General features: G+C 39.2%; 1 protein-coding gene across 3 annotated transcripts; it reads right to left on the bottom strand.

Annotated features, from left to right (window-relative positions):
• Positions 1-1,090: 1,090 nt before the first annotated feature.
• On the bottom strand, positions 1,091-17,538 carry LOC309709339 (E3 ubiquitin-protein ligase pellino homolog 1-like). 3 transcript variants are annotated; one of them, XM_082537906.1, is made up of 7 exons: positions 17,305-17,538; positions 9,863-10,023; positions 5,288-5,417; positions 4,855-4,956; positions 3,593-3,790; positions 3,322-3,510; positions 1,091-2,991 (listed from the first exon to the last, which is right to left on the bottom strand). In XM_082537906.1, exons 2-7 carry the CDS (start codon positions 9,946-9,948, stop codon positions 2,413-2,415), a joined length of 1,284 nt encoding a protein of 427 aa, XP_082394032.1. In that variant the 5' UTR covers positions 9,949-10,023; positions 17,305-17,538; the 3' UTR covers positions 1,091-2,412. The 3 variants fall into 3 exon arrangements, with proteins under 3 accessions (XP_082394032.1, XP_082394033.1, XP_082394034.1); XM_082537907.1 differs by lacking the exons at positions 5,288-5,417; positions 9,863-10,023; positions 17,305-17,538 and adding an exon at positions 3,963-4,377; XM_082537908.1 differs by lacking the exons at positions 5,288-5,417; positions 9,863-10,023; positions 17,305-17,538 and adding an exon at positions 3,978-4,377.
• Positions 17,539-18,722: the final 1,184 nt, after the last annotated feature.

Here is an 18,722-nt window from a genome sequence, read left to right as displayed (position 1 = left end):
CGCAAACACGGGGGGAACATGCATAGCATGATTGTGGAATTGAACCCAGAACCTTCCTGCTGTGATACAACAATGCTAACTAATTTATTTCTCGCTGGTAATGCCCTCATTCATTTTAGGATGCTGGATCTACCGAAGATTCAATTCAATTTTATTTATACAGCGCCAATCACAACAGCTGTCGCCTCAAGGCGCTTTATATTGTAAGGCATACTTTACAATAATACAACAGAGAAAACCCCACAATCATGTGACCCCATATGAACAAAGCTTTGGCAGCAGTGGGGAGGAAAAAACTCACTTTTAACAAGAAGAAACCTCCAGCAGAACTAGGCTCAGGGAGGGGCGGTCATCTGCCGTGAGGGAAATAGGACCAGATATGTTGCTAAATTTATTTTTTCATATTGTGAAATGTTTTAGAAAAAAACTGTAATTATAATAATTTTATGTTATTCAGAGGTTGAATGAAAATACTAGATACTTCAGTACACCTTAGTGCAGGCTAAACTGTGGTAAAGTTCACAGTAATGCACTGGACTGGTGCAGGACAAGGTGTGATAATCATGCTCAATGCGAGGTTACAAGGGTAGCGGACATTAATTCAAGGTACTGATGCTGATTAGATGAATGAATTTTACCTTTTATAGCAGCTTTATAGTGTGTAGAGGTTGGAAATGAGCCATATAGCTTATTGAACAACTGGTTATATCTTCTTGAATTCACTAAATCAGTAAAGACCAGTGAACTGGAGTCAGATCACATTCAAAATACAAAGTGTAAATGTTCAGTATGAATCCAAAGATGTGACTTGTACTTGAAAATGAGTTTATGCACATTTACCAATCTTGATCCAGCTGGCTTTCCATCAGCTGTACTTTTCCAGTTTGGGCTAAATGACGTCCCTTTTGCTCCAAACACATTATCCAGTCCACATCAGTACAGTACTCAGCCTGATTCATTTTCAATGTTCTCAATTTTTTGTGTATACACATCTATATCTTGATATATAGATAGACTCATTTAAAATCTAACTTCCACTACTCTTATATGAATACTCTGGTTGTATATGTACAATAAACAAACAGTCACATAAATTTCAGCCTTGTTTTTATTGTTCGCTATCGGTACAAAAAAAAGAAAAGGAAAAAAAAAGGAAAAGAAAAGTGTACAGCATGACTGCATAACCAAGAAGGAGACACACTTTAAAAACAGGCTAGTGACAAAATATAATGAATACCTGGTTCACAGGAAATGAGTCAGAGCGAACGTATCAGCATCTGCTTTGATGCTTTCAGACTAACCTTCCCTCTCATCACGGTTTTGGTTGATGATGCTGTTAATTTCTTGCACGATGAGTCAAAACAAAAAAATAACAATAAAGATACTTGGATAATATTTCTTAAAACTCATCAGGGACAAAAATAAAGTTTAGAGAAAGGTACAAGAAAGAGGTCCAAGAATCTTTACAATCAGAATAAAACATAATTAAGAAAATATGAAGTACATGATGAATTTAAAGTGACAGGTTTGGCCTCAAGATACTGGACAAATGCTGAATACAGAGCTGCTGAGCTACCTGGGTCTGTAAGGAAATGTAACTATTTCCTTATAAATAGTATAAATGTAACTATTCCCTAATAAATAGTATAAATATAACTATTTCCTTACAGACCCAGGTCTGTAAGGAAGTCTATATTTATTGCTTGTAAAAAAAAAAATTGTTAAAACAATGATCGCTGATTTGAAGTCATTCATCTCTTTAGTTGAAAAATGTATAAACTTATAGATGTTTCAAGTCACAGGAGAGCAGCTTAAAAAGTTTCCCAGATACAGTTTTGCTAGCTTGGGTTCAGAGTTTGCATTCAAAAAAAAAAAAAAAAAAAAAAAAAGAGGTCACTTGATTTTGGAGTTTAAAAAACAATCCCCCCCAAAAATCAAAATGTAGTCTTACACTCCACGTAAGAAAAAAATGTTTAAAAAAAAAAAAAAAAATCTAAAATCCAGTGTTTCCCCTGAATAAGCTTCCAGACCAACATCTGCACACAACTCTTAACTCGATCTTGTTATCAGCTCATTAATGCAGTATGAGACGGTAATCAGCTACAGAGAGATGCAGGGAAATGTTGCACTGACTCATAGACAAAATTACATTAAAAAGGTAAAAGAATAAATTAAGTGTAAGTAAGTTAAAGATCATCACAGCTTTTCCAGACAGCTGTATCTGGGGAAGAACAATCACCTTTTTGGTGCCTGAACCATATAACCGTATAAAAGGTAAGAATCAACCCAATAAATGCACTTTAAAAAAAACACTAAATTAAGTTAAATTAAGTTATGAAAATTCCCAAACTGTAAATAGTTGCATCCCTCTTTTGTTGATTAAGGCTTCAGATAAAGAGTCAAGAGTCGTTCCTAATCCAGCGGGCTTTGGAAGATCAGTTTGACACAGCCGGTCTCCCTGCTCAGCGGCTGGATGCAGAATGGGCAGGCGGCATGGAAGGCATGTGTGCCATGTGGCAGCGGGATCTGGCTCCAGTACACAGTTGTTTTTTCTGAACAAACGTGGCCACAGGGGACAAAGGCGTGGGTAGGGGACTCCGCATCGACGTAGAACCCCGGCTCGCAGCCAAGCCACAGTGGCACATAAGGGCCCCTCGCACGGCACATGGGGCACTCCCGCTCCTGACACTCTGCTTCGACCTCAGGATCACAGCGCCCTCCCCAGCCATGGTAGCCATGCACATGGCCGCAGCGCAGGTATGCCCATGGTTGCTTCTCATCCAGGACGTCCTTGCGACGCAGGCTGGGGAAGGCCAGTGTGTTGAAGCCCACGGGACACTGTGGCCGCCCGGCATTCAGCTCCTGCCGTAGGGCCTCCAGGTGTTTGACAGTGGGAGTGAGGGACAGTCCTTCGGCCGTGCGCCACAGCAGGGTGGCACCACACAGGTCGATAAGAGACCCATCCACCAGCTCGTTGGACTCAGATTCCACCTTGGAGGGGGCATTAATGACCTGGGATTAATGACCTGGGCCTTGCGCATGTCTGTGTGTAACAGGTTTGCATGTCTTTGTGGGGACCAAAGATTGTAAGTTTACTATGCTTGTGGGGACCAACGGCCCTTATGGGGACAAATTCCCCTCCCCCACGTGTTTGAAGACATTTTTGAGTCTCAAAATGTGGTTTTAGTGTCAGGGTTACAATTAGGTTAGGATTAGAGTAAGCAGCTAGGGAAAGCATATCAATTAGATGTCCCCACGAGAATATGAAAACACAACTGTGTGTGTTTGTGTGGTGTGTGAGAGAAAACAGGAGTCGCTCACCATATTCCCCCTCTGCTGAGCTGATCTGGTCTCCCGCAGTGTAAAAACATTCCCACAAACTGAGATTTCCCTCCATTGACCAGGTTTGGAGTCCTGGCAGAAGCCGTGGCGAGGATGCATCACGAGAACTCCATTTGTCGTCAGTGCATCCATCTGCCCATCCTGCATTCTCCACTTGGCTGCCTTCTCCTATGAAGAGGTCAAATGTATGTTTAGCACATTCAAACTGAAGAAATGTTATCACAGGAAATGAGCAGTTTGTGCATTCTACCCCAAGGAAGATGTTTTTAGACGTGTCAAAGCCTGCGGCGTAAATTCGTGCAGAGTAAGGTGGGTTTCTTTGGCAGATGATGCGGCAGGCAAAGCGGGAGATGGTGCTCTGAAGTGTCTGACTGTCAGCTTGGTTCTGACCTCCAGGCACAGTATCCGTAACCACAAAGTCAATGGGACTCTCTGTAGAACGGCCAATCTGTAATTACACAGAGACAAGTGCTCATGTCTTGCTTGTTTTCAGTGGTGTTCATTATGCTACCTACAGAACATATTTTGTGGTAGACACCACTTTAATAAAGAAAACTGACATGTAACAATGTCATTCATCCAGTGTTCACTTTGACCTAAAAATCTTACGTGGATCTTACGTGGTCAGTACACACAAACAAAACAGTGAAGAAGGCGCAGCAGCGCCTCTTCTTTCTCAGGAGACTGAAAAGATTCGGCATGAGCCCCCGCATCCTCAGGACCTTCTATCGCTGTGCCATTGAGAGCATCCTCACTGGATGCATCACCACCTGGTATGGCAACAGCACCGCCTACAACCGCAAAGCTCTCCAGAGAGTAGTGCGGTGCTCTGAACGGATAATTGGAGGTGAGCTTCCCTCCCTCCAAGACATCTACAGGAAGCGGTGCCTGAGGAAAGCGGGGAGGATCATCAAGGACTCCAGTCACCCCAGCCATAAACTGTTCAGACTGCTTCCATCAGGAAGGAGGTTCTGCAGCATCCGGTCCCGTACCAGCAGACTGAGAGACAGCTTTTTCCATCAGGCCATCAGACTGCTGAACACGTCATAGACACCTCAGCTTCACTACTGGAACTTCAACATTATGCACTCCATACTGTACAGTAATGCCACTGTTTTGCACATATTCAACTCTGTATATTTTATATATTTTATTTTATTGTTTACTCTATTTAATTTGTAAAATATGTGTATACACACACACACACACACACACACACACGTAGAAAAATATTTAGTATACACATCCAGAAATGCATACACTATTATATATTGTACATATATTATTAGTTTCAGATGTAGCCATTCTTGTATTTTGCTTGTTTACATTATTGTATTTTGCACAACTCTGTTGCTTGTGAAGCTCGCACACAAGAATTTCACTCACATATACTGTACCAATGTACCTGCACATGTGATGTGACAATAAAAGTGATTTGATTTGAAAAAGGATAATACTGAAAATCACAAGGTTGAATATCCATGTAGGGTGTATGCTTTTCAAAGTACACACCTGGAACATGTCTGTGTTGCTGTCATGAGTGTACTCCACCACCACTGTCTGTGCGCGAGACAGCGTGTATGAAATACTGTGCTGCTCCTTGTTGCTGACGGCCTTAACAAAACAAACATGAAAGAAGAAGCTCTGTTAGTGTGTTTAAGACATGAAAGAATTTCTTCTACAGCAATCGCGGGGATGTTAATACTGATGGAAGCATGTCAGGAAGAGTATTTTGAAACTGGTAACAAATTCAAGATGTTTTAGTTAAATCCTATTAAGGGCATGTTCCATTTAGAGCATCATATTTAACCTGCAGACCTTTAAGATAGAACTGATTAAAAGAGTTAAATATGCGTTCCATATTCATTGTAGTTTCCTCACACTCGTCATATTTAGATTAAAATACACCAGAAATGTGCCACTTTCATTTGTGTTGAACTCTCACCTTGGCAGCTTGAGGTGTGCATGACATGTGGACAGTGCTCGGTTTCACACCGTTGGCCTTATTTCTGCGACACAAAGCGAAGCGGCTTTTCCGCCTCCCCTTGTCTCCATAGGGTAGAGACCCATTACACCTGAACACAGAGGATAACGATGAGCAAAACTGCTTTATGTTCAGCTGCATTTCAAAAAGGCATTTTAATTTTAATAATACATTATTATGAATGAATGAACCAAAGACAATGGCAAATCAGAAAATCATCTCCTGGCAGCTCAGCATTTAAATCAACTTAGAGTATGTTCATCTAGAGTTAAGCAGTGAGTAAGGAAACAAAGGGTCAGTGGTGCTCCAAATATTAGGAATCAACCTGGGAATGGAGAGAGCAGTGCCTCCATTTTAATCCACTAGACTGAGGATATTTCAAGTCTACCTGAGCACTCGAAGTGCTTTATTCAACATGCCTTGTTCACTCATTTGCACAAGCACTTTTTTGTATGCTTCAGTGCTTTCTAACATTTACACTCTGATGGATGTATCAAAGAGCAGCTTGGGGTTAGTAAGGATATCTGGTATGCAGACTGGCGCAACCAGGGATCAAACCACACACCTTCAGTCTATTAGAGGACCTGCTCGACCTGCTGAGCTTCAGTAACGTGTCAGTGCTAATCATAGGAAGGAAGAAACGAGCAGTTGTAATTAACTTAGGCCACTGTCTCAATAAAAGTTCCATATAATTTTTTATTATTATTTATTTTTAGGAAAACACAGATTTAAAAAACGCTTTAAAGATTTAAACATGGTTATCCCAACTGAGCCTTCATTAAATCAGTCAAAGATACACAGGAAAGAAGGTCAGACACCAACTAGGGAGAAACCGAATGACAAACAGAACAACATTGCCGTCCCTTATGTAGCAGGTTTATCAGAGAATTTTCTCCAAGCATGGCTTCAAACGCCACCACACCCTCAGACAAAAACTGGTTCATCCCAAGGATGAGACTCCCACACACAAACTAAACAATGTAATGTGTGCTGTGTAGTGCAGTGAGGAGTGCTCAGACCTCTACACTGGAGAAACCAAACAGCTCCTCCATAAACGCACAGCACAACATAGATGCGCCACCTCGACAGGACGAGACTCAGCTGTACATTCGCATCTACTAGATAAAAGGTCACTCCTTCGAGGACACCGATGTTCACATTTTAGACTGAGAAGACAGATGAACAGACCAGGTGGCTTACAACACCAACTGTCTGCCACCTATAACGCGTTTTTTTAAAAATCCCTTGTCAGGCGCCTCAACCCCAGGATGATTGAAGACCTACACAGACGTATTCAGTAAAAAATGTAATCCAAAAAAATTTTTTTACTCCAATTTCTTAAAATCTCTGCTTTAATGTTCGCCAACGTAACTATGTCTAATCTGATCCAATCTTAGCCTGCCTGGAACTGGGGCTGACGTGGTCTAAATCAGTGATCAGTTTTGGATCCATCCTGCTTTGCAAGTGAACTCATATTCAGAAGACGGACTCTGCAGCTGCAATTAAAGCTCTCTTTGAAATACATTTTATACAGTTTAAGTCTTCAGACTCTTCACATCATCTCCAAGATGACAGCTATCTTTCCGTGTGACCGATTGCAACATGACAATTGATTCATTGATTGGTGTGTTCTATGGCTAAAGCTTTATTTAAACAGCGTTTGATAAAGTGACACACAGTTAGGTTTGCAGTACGAGGAAACTGGACAAAAATGCTCCTGTCAGCCAGAGTCACAGAGTTAGAAAGATGAAGACTATAGTTTTTATTCTGAGCTGATATACATCTGTAACGCAACTGCTGTTTCAACCTTATGAGTGTGAAAGTTCTCAGTAAAGTGAGTTGGAGTTGAAGTTAACTCACTTTTTGGAAAAGAAGACCCAAAGCGTCCCTCAACTCATGGTTAACAAACTCAGAGCTGTTAGCTAAACCTGCAGGTCCCAGGTCTGCATCCAATAGAAAAACAAATAAAACGAAACTTCTCTGAATTTCCCAGAGAAACTGTTGCAGCCTCACCAACAACAAGGAACCACCTAAGAGAAATTTATGCCTGACAACCCTAGCAGCTTCACTTTCAGTTTTCTCTGCTAGTTTGTGTTGGCTAAACACACCGAGGCAGTTTCTCTGTAGTGTAGGTAAAAAGACGAACAGAGATATTGCCCAAACATTCCTTCCACAGCTTTCACTGCAGACAGGAAGCTTTGAGGGAGGGAGCAAAAAGTAACTACGGTTTCAGTCCAGAATTAAAAGCAGGATGCTGCGGTTGAGAGATTTATAGGTTATCCAACTGAGCCATTAGGATACCATTAAATGTGTCTGTTTTTTAAAAGCAAACTATCATGTTTTGAAAATTAACAAAAAACACAAAACAATGACAGCACCGCTGTCGTCCTGATGTGTTTAACATTTGAAAACACAATCCTGAATGTTATGGGGGCTCCAATAAGAGTCAGTTTAACTGAAGTTATCTTCAGAGTCAGGCTGCTGTTAGCTGCAGGTCAAGTAAACAGTTGAGACAAGCCATTCTTTCACTGCTTAATGCAAACTTCCTGCGTTTGAGATGAAGTACCAGCCACCTTTTTCTTAGACAAACACTAGCCACCCCAGTTCCGCTGTGGCTCCACTCTATGAACCACACTACAAGGTATGTTTTCACAAACTATGTGGATCTTTCTAATTAAATCTTATGACTAGTGTAATTGCCAGCCTCAGGGCAATCCAGACTGTTTAATTCCACGTGTGGTCACAATAATACAAAAGCAAACAAAAGGGCTAAAACCACAGCAGCCACCACGTTCCTGACCTGACCTCCCTGAACCGCAGGCTCACTCTTGTGTGCACAGTGAATGGCCTTTAGTCAGGAAGTCGGCAGCATTTAATGGCTACGGTTGAGTTTCCCAACACACTTTAGTTATGCAGCACCCAACTGAATTTCTCACACTACAAGGCACATTAAAATAAAGAGACTTGCTTAAGTTTAGTCAATTTCTTACCTAAAACAGTGACGCTTATAAACTTCAAGGCACACAAACAAAGACTGCCAGGCCCTTTTAGATCAACAACAGCACAATTTGTCCTTTATACTACAGCTAAAGAAGTTGAATGTTACAACCAGGTTTAAGGATCGGTTATCAAACTCCAAAAATGGTTTTGATGACATCAAAAATATGTCTGCAATATCCAGCTGTTTTATCGTTTGGTTTAGAATTACTACGTACATTTTAGAAATTAAAAGGGATTTTAAAGAGACTTTTACCAAACACTAGCCACCCCGAGCACACAAGTTTCCAGGAACATATCTATAAGATACGGTCTAGAAATGGTTCAGATGGCCTCAAAAGTTTATCATGATATATCATGGAAGTTTGTGATTATGATATAAAAATATAGATAAAATATTGAAGAAAGTTGTATAAGTGATTGCAGCTTGCAGGCACTAAACTTTTTTTATAAGTGCAAACAAAACTAAGGATGTATCCCGTCTTCCTTTTCCAGGATTTTACTGTCATTAATGACAATCACATTCATGCCTAAACCCAATTAAAAATAAAACAGTAAGCTAACATTAGACGTCTTTGGCTTGCGGGAGGAGGCCAGACTCCTTTACATGTAAATGAGTGGTTGTGACATTTATTAAAACATTTAGTTTTAGACCGCATTAAAGTCCCCTATCAGTTATGAATTTAACTCCTTTTTCTACATCCACTGTATAGAACAACTTTCTAGTATCAATTTCAAAAACCTACGTCGCCTTGTTCTCAAGTTATCATATTCACAACATTTTCAGAAAGCTTACTCTGACCTTGAGATTGAGGTCACTGAGATTCAAACTTGTCCCAGATTTTTTGTAGATGTGCCTCTGGTATCAATTTGAAGCTCCTATGCTGCTTTGATCTCGAGTTATCGCATTCACAAACTTAGGTGCCCACACCACCCGCCTGGCAGGGTGATGACAGTACCCCATCTTTCCACCTGAAGGGCTTTTACTCTGTGGGTTTAGAGCGAGTTTGCCTCTGTGGTCTGTGGGTTTAGAATGAGTGTGCGTACACAGTGTCTGCATTAACCACTTTTCCCTTTGACAAAAAGCAAATACGCAGATGATGATTCCTGCCATGTCAGTTGTTCTTCATCTTACCATGACTGGGACTGCTGTATTAACCATCTCCACTGGCGGAAAAAATTCATATTTATTATGCATGTTTGGTTACTGTATGCCTTTTAAGTTTGATATTGAGACAACAGAACTCAAATGGAATCCCTCCTTACAGCTAAATCCCCCTGTTAAAAAAAATGTAAGAAAGGGTTTCCTCTTGTTAAGCCAAACACTGTGTTTTCACCATCGTTGATTTCTTGCCTGCATGTGTGCCTGTGGGTAAAATAATAGGATTTTGTTCCCTCCTTCCTGGAAGGTACAACATTGATCAAAAGCTGCTTATTTCCTACACATTCAACAGTTTTAAAAAGGATTTTAAAGAAAAAAAATGGTCTGAAGAAGTTCTGCTTTGATGACTTATGTGAACTCAGTAATTAACCGCTTACCCCAGAACGATGAGCTCCCCATATTTGACAGGTCCTTTGGTAGACATAAGGTGGGTGGAGATGTTTTCCTGACCCAGCGAAAACATCTGTGCAGGTTTCTGAAAAAGGCAGGCTGAGTACCATCAGAGATTCTCTACTGAAAGAGGCACACAGCCCGCCACCTGCAGACACAATCAGACCAAGGTTTATATTCTTGGATATAAAATCATCAAAAGTTTTCATGATTCGGTTTTAAAGAAAAATAATGAAAAACATACATCACTGAATATTCACTTTAAAAACATTTAGGCATTCATATAAACACACAAAGGCTTCAACACAATCCTATTCATTGCTACAATACACCCAGTGTCTTTGTACTGGGAGCAACAGTGGCGCACAATGTATCCATTCAAATCTACTGAGTGTTGTTGGGGTAATGCAGGGTCCATTTTATCTGTGAAGGCTGACTCACTTAGAAACACGCCAGGACTGATGTTATGTTCTTTTGTACTATGAAATAAACAAAAAACAGAAGAACAGAAAACACTTAACAAGCTGAGCCTGTATTCAGAATGCCAGCTCTGATGTCAAAAGGCCAAAGAGGACACATCATGATCATCTAAATCTGCGTGTTACACAATTATGACAAATACTGCACTGATCTCGACTGGTTGTCACACAGATGTGGGTATGTTGAAGGACCCCCAATTTTTTTCTTTGAGTGCAATCCCTAGAGTTAATATTCCAGCTTATGGAAAAAGTGTGGCAGATCACCGTCACAGATTCAGGTATAATTCCGCTCTTTGTTCAGCATTGCTAATATTCTGAAAATACCATTTTAATAATAATAATAATAATGATAATAATAATGATAATAATAATAATAATAATAATAGATACTTTATTGATCCCCATGGGGAAATTACTTGTTTTTCTCTGCATTTGATCCATTCACTCAGTGAAGCAGTGGGCAGCCCACTAAGCAGGCGCCCGGGGAGCAGTGTGTAGGGACGGTACCTTGCTCAGGGGTACCTCAGGGTAGCCGTTAAGTGGATTCGAACCGCCGACCTTCCGATCATGGGGTGACCACTTTACCTACTGAGCTATCCCTGCCCCCCATTTTAAGCAACGCTTTTAAAAAAAAATGCATTTTTTTTTTTTTAAAAGGGCTGTTTTTAAAAAAATATATTTCTTCACTCAACTTTTAAGGATTTAAGGAAGAAAAACTATCAATGAGTGTTGGTTATAGTAACAGGCTAAGAAGGACACGTTCAGCACAGCTGATGGACCAGTAAACGTTGTGCTATGTAAGCCGACTGGCCATGACAGTGTTTTCCTATAATCACATTTTTCAGAACAGGGAAAAAACAACTCCGTGTTGAGAAAATAAGTACAATCCTGCTACATTAAACTCATCTTTGACATTTTACCTGACCAGCTCAGTTATTAAGACATTAATTTATGATGCATCTTTGTTACACCCCATCCAGAACTGACATCTGTCTCACTGCATTGAACAGTTTTCTCCATAAAAGTAACAATACAAATATTGAATGAGTGGAGAATGTAAAAAATACACCTGAGTGTGCAGATTAAAGGTTTTAGAAGATTCAGCTTCCATTTTTCCCACAATACAGTAGTAGTGTAGGTGACGCCATAGCTTATAGTGAAGCTGAAGCTGCTCCTCTTCCATGATTGTTCTCTCTGCACCCAGTAAAGCATACAAATGGCTGTTAAACCCTGATCTTTTGGTTGTGGGGGAAACTGGTTACATATTTGTGGTATAGACTAAAATGATTAACTGAATGTTTAGTGGAGAAGACTGTTCTTGACCTTTTAAGCTTATGAACAAAACACTAAAATTTCTGTAACGTTCACCAATATTTATATTTAGAAGTCCATTACAAAGCAGAATTGTCTACAGCCAATAAGTTCAGATCAGGCCTCAGAGTACAAGAAGAAAGAAGGTAGAAGGAGTAACAGTTAAGTTTGGCAAACATCATCCAACATAATCGTTATTACAGGCAGGACAAACTGAAGCCTTTACAGCATGTTTCCTCTTAATACCACAGATAAACGCATGATACAGCTAAGTGACGGGAAACAAGGAGTATATCAAGACACTATCAAGATAAGCTGGTATCAAAGCAACTTAGCAGAAAATGTATTAAAAGCTGTTAGGATGTGGCATTTCGCTTCTAGATGAAGATATGCTGATGGCGATAAGCGCTATTCTGTGTTAGCATGCACTGAAAAGCTGTGCCATTTCTTGCTTCCCGTCAGCCTTTCATTTTAGCACATACTTCACACTCAGAAGCCTTTCATGTGTTTTCTGCAGTATCAGAGCTTTTTGAGTTGTTTCCCCCACTCAGGTGTCCTCATGCTCTTCAACTTTACAATTTAAGAATGCATGAACTTTAAGACAAAACAGTTACCTTGTGTATTTTCACTAAAGCAATTTTTAATAATCAACCTACTTTAAATACTGTTAGATAAGATAATCTAAAACAATTTTACATAAATAAATAATAAAGTATTATTATTAATAATAATAATTAAACAAAAATATTAAAAAAATATATACATCCGTAAATGGTGTTATTTACCGATTCTTAGTTGCAAATATCATTCAACAGGGCCAGGACCTGCTAATCCAGGATAAACACATGCACCTGTACGTTTCTACATCTACAATTAATTATCAACTAGAGCTTTAATGATAGTGATAATGATGAATGTGTAGCACGCCACCTGCCTATCTTTAAATACACCGCTGAAGGCTGACACTAGCTATGGCTGAATCTCAGTTGTGGACAAGGACAGGGTCAACTGAAGATACCACAGACCAGTATATTTAATGATGCAGCCGTAACTTGTGTTTTATATTGAATAAAAAATTCTGACCCTTAAACTTTAGATCTGTAACACCTGCTGCATCTGCTGACTCAGGCTACGTCCACACGTACCCGGGAATTTTGAAAACGCAGATTTCTCTATGCGTTTGCACCTTCCATCCACACGTAAACGGCGTTTTCAGTCACTGAAAACTGAGATTTTTAAAATCTCCTGCCAGGGTGGATATTTTCGAAAACTCAGTTTTTGCATTTACGTGTGGACGAGAAAAACTGAGAAAACTGAGAAAACGCAGCGTCAAAGGTGTGCGCCTTTTTTGACGTCACACTGTGCACCACGTTGTTTTGGTTAAATGAATTTCTACAATACTGTTAATTCTACTCTCTGCAGTGTTTAAATGCTTACATATACACACAGTTACTGTCCCTCCACACATACGACTCGGTTCTGCTTCTATGCCCCAGCTTTGTTTACTTTTTCCCCACCGAGGCTTCTAGACTTCTGATTGGCCAACATTTCTGCACGGTTAGGAATCTAGCGCCACCTGTTGCTTTGGCATGTTCCTAGCAGCATTTTCCTTCATTTCTGCGTTTACGTGTGGACGGGATTATTTTTTAAAACGAAAAAGGAAAATCTCAGTTTTCAAAAATACCCGTGTACGTGTGGACGTAGCCTCAGTTCATAGCGTGTGATTCACATCATCTTCATCACAGGCCATTCCTGTCTGGACACATAAGGTTAATCACTTAGAATAACTGATCTTCTGCATACTATCACCAAATGTCCTACTGTATGGATCTATCTCAGGTTTACATTAAAAGGAAAATGCATTAAATGAACTGAATTAATCTGTTGCTTCCTACTAATAAGTACATCAAAATATGTCACTTCTTCAAAATGCCGCACTTGCAAAAGGAATTATGTTGTGAAGCAGAAAAATTATCAACATTAAAAATTATTCTGAACAAATCTGTAACATTGTAATAATTATTTTACATTACACACTGATTCCAAGTTCATTGCTATAAGAATTATATAGACACAAAGCTTTCAATTTCTGACTTCATTTGAAAAACATCCTATGGCTAAAATTAAAGATAAACCTTGTAGGATCTCCTTGCAGCTGACTGGAAAGCTTAAGAGGTAATGTGATTTCAGTGCATTTACAACAAAGCGATGTCCCCGTGACTATCCAATGCCCTCAAAAATGTCCAAAGTTTATTTCAGTGAAATGCAGGGTTGAAGAGACACAGTCACTATCTGTAAATTGATACCAGATAACAAGGTTGAGTTCTAAAGTGACTTCACTCCTCTTTCTCATGTGCGTCTTTTCCCTCTTGTGAAAGCAATGTAGATTCTGACATAGATGCTATGTTCATACTGCAACTCACTGTATCCCGCCTTTGTGACCCATCTCTCAATTTGTAATCAGCCTCAACAACACAAAGCTCAAATGGAGTCACGGCTCCTCACGCGACCTAGTTTGGGCTGCCGTTTCTCACCACTGGCATGGTGACGATTCAGCCTTGATGTCATTTGATGGAAGCGCTGTTACTTTAGGTTATCAACATCAGCCTCTTATAAAAGAGTACAAATTTTTAGTGTACCATAATTAATTAACTTAAGCGGATGGGTATCAGCTGAATACCTGACTGCAAACTACATTGTCTGCTGCCTTCTTAATTTTTAAACACACTTTTTTTGGAAAGTCAAGCTCAATTTCACTAGTCACACGTGGGCCAGATTACTGCCAGATCTGTTAAATCAAGATATCACTTAAATAGAATCTGTCCTACAAAGTGGAGTAGACTGAAAAGACTTCAAAACGCAACACATCTCACAGTCTAAAGAAACAAACACAGTCACTGACATCCACCAGCCAGAAAAGGTTTACCAACCATTTCTAAGGCTTTGAGACTCCATTGATCCATGGTGTAAGCCATTTCCCACAAACAAACAAAAACTTCCAACAGTGGGGAACCTTCCCAGGAGTACCAGGCCTACCAAAAACACTAAAAAAATTCATTGACAACTCATCCCAGGAGGTCAAAGAAGAAACATCATCTAAAGAACTGCTGGCCACAAAAAAATTTAATCCATAGGAGAGTACAAGTACAAAAGGGTAATGTCACATTTGCCAAAAAAACCATCTTAATGATAACCAAAGCTTTTCAGAAAATAGCCCGTAGACTGAGGAGGCAAAAGGAACTTTTTGGAAAGTTAACATTCCATTTCATCTCGGTATGAACTAACAACACTTCCTCTACAGTGATGTGAAACACCCTTGCAAACATTTGCAGTTCTTGGTGTCAAAAGTGCCACACCAGCAGGTTCAGGGGAAATTCACTTTCAGATCGGGCCAGGTATGTCTAAATAGCCTTTTTCCCCATTAATAAATAAAATCATGATTTAAAAATTGCAATTTGTAATTCTCATGCCATGTATGTTTAATATTACTTTACATCATATAATAAATGATGTTCCAAAAATAAAAAAGAAAGACATCAGAAACAGGGAAAATACTTTTCCACAGCACTGTACATTGAGCTGTTAGTCACTTTTTTTCTTTATCCACTATGAAAAAAAAAAAAACAGACTATAAAGACAGCAGAATAACACCTGACACAAACGGGTACCTCTATCTGACCACTATATTGTTTCATTACTGTGAAAGTAAGGTGTTTACAGTACACAAAACTGCAGAATATTCACTGGAATACCATTCAGGATGGCTCACACTTATTTAGCCAAGCCAGAACGCCAGCATGGGATAAAACCATTATTAGGATTAAGACAATCCTAAAGTGCAAAGAACTATCATGGCTATGAGAGTTGGAGCCCTTCTATGGCTTACATGTACATGATGAAACTCTTAAAAGAAATCTATTTTAAATTTATGAACTATGCTAGAAAATTATGAGTTTACTTGGAACATCCAACCAGTATTTCTAAAACGCTGTGATCTGTAACTATTATTGAGTTGAAATAAAAGATTAAGTTATTCTAATCTAAAGCTCAAAGGAAATGTCAGCCAAGAGTTGTGGGTACTATACAAGTTAGTTAGCAAAAGAATGACACAACAGGATAAACTCATGTACAGTAATATTAAAGAAATAACAGGGGGGTGGGGGTGTTGGATGTTTACCAAACCAGACCAGCTACAAGGTACAAGACCTATACCATTCTGTGATGATTCCACATAACCTCTGAAGAAGAAATACCTCCCACTCCACACACATACCGCAGATGAGCCTGCAGAACACGAGCAGGCATGTTCTGCAGATACCTAAGAGGGGTGTGAAAAAGTGGGGACCGGCCAAAAAAAAGTCAACATTTTCAGAGATCTCCTCACTCCAGTGGTAAAAAGTCAAAGACTTTCTGTTTCATTATCTGGGTGTTAATTGGCTCTCTGGTGACAAAGTTGGGACAACTACCATCTTTAGCATTTCAGAGTTCTCCCACAGATTCGCCCTCAGGATTAATATCATAATTTTTCTGCCCTTTTGTTTGTGAATACCAGTTTGAACAACAGCCACAGAAACGTTAACATATGTAAATCAGCTATAAATTGTGATATTCTGACAATGAAATATCTCAATTTACGTAAACTGTAAGCATCACTTCTGTTTATCCTCTGGTGCAACTCTCACCTAGAACTCCTAAAACTTTCCAGGCTTTAGATCAACATTCGTCTTTGGAGATGGGCTGACACATCTGTAGGCTTTTAATATGAGGGGACAGTTGGACAAAGAGGGCAAAGTTTTAACATTAAAATGGGGAACAAAAGCATCGTCTGTGGGGACAGATGGATGCTCTGGTAGGATGGTGAATGCTAATGAGTCTGTGTGGCCAGGACAAAGAAGGCCAGCTGGGCTACAGGACAGGACGGAGTACCACCACGGACAGAGCCCTGTTTAAGACACTAAATATACACACACTATATGTTTTACCTAATATGAATAATAACTTCAAATCCTGAATTCAATGAGCTGCAGAATATAGCAATGCTGTGTGTACATTTTAATTAAATATCTGGAGTTCTATTTGTGGCCACTCTATTGTGGACAAAACAGTACGACACACTATTACAGAAAAGAAGCTATGTTAGTGGAGTCAGCAGACACTTCAGAGCCGTTTATGACACACATACACACAGGACACTTCACAAGTTACTACGAAAAGGACGTGTCACCGTAATTTATTACGAAATTTAATACCATATACGACCATAAAAGCGTCGATAAAATTTGATTTACGTTTTCCAAAACTCACACAATCTCCCCCCCCCCCCCAAAAAAACAACTTGTGTTTGGGATTTTGTCAGTGAAAAAAAAAAGACGCTTATCAACCTAAACCTATGGCGCTTTCAACCTAAATCTTGAATTGTTTAAGAGATTGGTATACTGTTGTTGCCCTATATAATGTCATTACGGTAACTCGTAGCTAGTTAGCATTTTTCGATCGTAAAACTTGAGAAAAAGCAGAGAATGTGTTAGTTCATTAGGTACTTATTTAGCATAAGGTTACCACTAACTACAGAGGAGTAAGGCGGCGTTAGTGGCGCTAACAATGACGAAAAGAATCAACTCCTTAGACAATTAACTCACCGAAGTTACAGTTCGTCTTAAAGCAGTCTCATGTCCCGGATGTCTTTGTTCCAGGAACAAACGCTGTTAGCCGTTTTAGACCATAAATGTCACAGTTACTTAAATGTTTACCAGGAGTTCGGCGACTTTTTATCGATTTTGTTCCTAACAAAACCACACTGAGCGAATGCTGGCTTAACCGTTTTCAAACTCAACTGCGCCTCTTAGCTATCAAGGCTACTGATTTCCGGTTAACATTTCAGAGTAAAACAACTTAACTTACTTGAATACCAAAATACTCAATACTTACTCAAATGCCAAATTGTTTTCAAGCTGAAGTAAATGCCAGTAGTATGTCTTATAAACTTGAACGTCTACTTTTAGTTTTTAGTTTACTCATAGTTAATTAAGAGAACCTGGTTATTTGAGATGGTTGCACCATTAACACTTGTTTTATTATGAAAATACAAAACCTGTACTTCCGGTTTTCTCTGCGGTCTGCGTGTGTAGCTGTGCACAAACAACTATGATTTTAGGTTTATGACTTACTGCAGCTGTTACCCCAATAAGACATCCTCTCAAATTAGTCAAATGTTTCCTCACATTAGGTCATTCAGCTAAATTAAAATCAAACTCTGAATCAGAATCTGAATACTTATTAATCCTGAGGGCAATGGTTTGGTAACAATCAATTAAAATATATATATATGAAAGACAGGAAATGTAACTGTAACTGTAACTGTAAGAAGAATGTTAACCACACAGCACAGATGACAGCACACAAGCATAAAACCTCCTGCGCATGAAATAATATATTTAAAGCCAAGAAGTCGGTAGTGAGCAAAATACGTGTCAAGTACATTCCAGGGACCTTAATCGTAAGCTGGGATAATATGTATTTAAAATGTTAATAATGTCTGTTTAAACGCCGACGTGTCAGTTATACGTTTTGTTGTGCCAAAAAGTGATTGTCTGCCAAAAACTGATTTCCAGTGTTTCTGTGTATTTTTTATGTGTAATATCTTTACGTATGTTCGTAAATAGACTTCGGTGAACAGGGGATACAAAGGGGTTACATAAAGAATTAAAAAATTATCTGTTTTTTAAGTATCTTTACAACTTGTACTTACATTATAACCAATCCGGTCCTTTATCCCCACTTAAAATATTTTTACAGAACTATTGTAATATTTGCTGCCATTTCTGCTGTCCTGTTGGGCAACTTACTCTTACAAAATACATTTTTAATGTTAATGAGATTTTTTTTACTGCATAAATAAAGGTTATATAAAAGTCGCTGCCAAAAACTGATTGCGGCTTGTATCTTGCTACACGAATGTTGTTTGTGGCTCAAGATGACTTTATGTCATCCATAAGGGATGCATTTGACATATGTTTAACATATTATAGCCCAACAAGTTACTTATAGCACTTTAAAT

Source organism: Aulonocara stuartgranti (assembly GCF_965226115.1).
Source record: "Aulonocara stuartgranti genome assembly, chromosome: 6".
Classification (NCBI taxonomy): domain Eukaryota; kingdom Metazoa; phylum Chordata; class Actinopteri; order Cichliformes; family Cichlidae; genus Aulonocara; species Aulonocara stuartgranti.
This window is presented reverse-complemented; position numbering and strand designations above follow the sequence as displayed.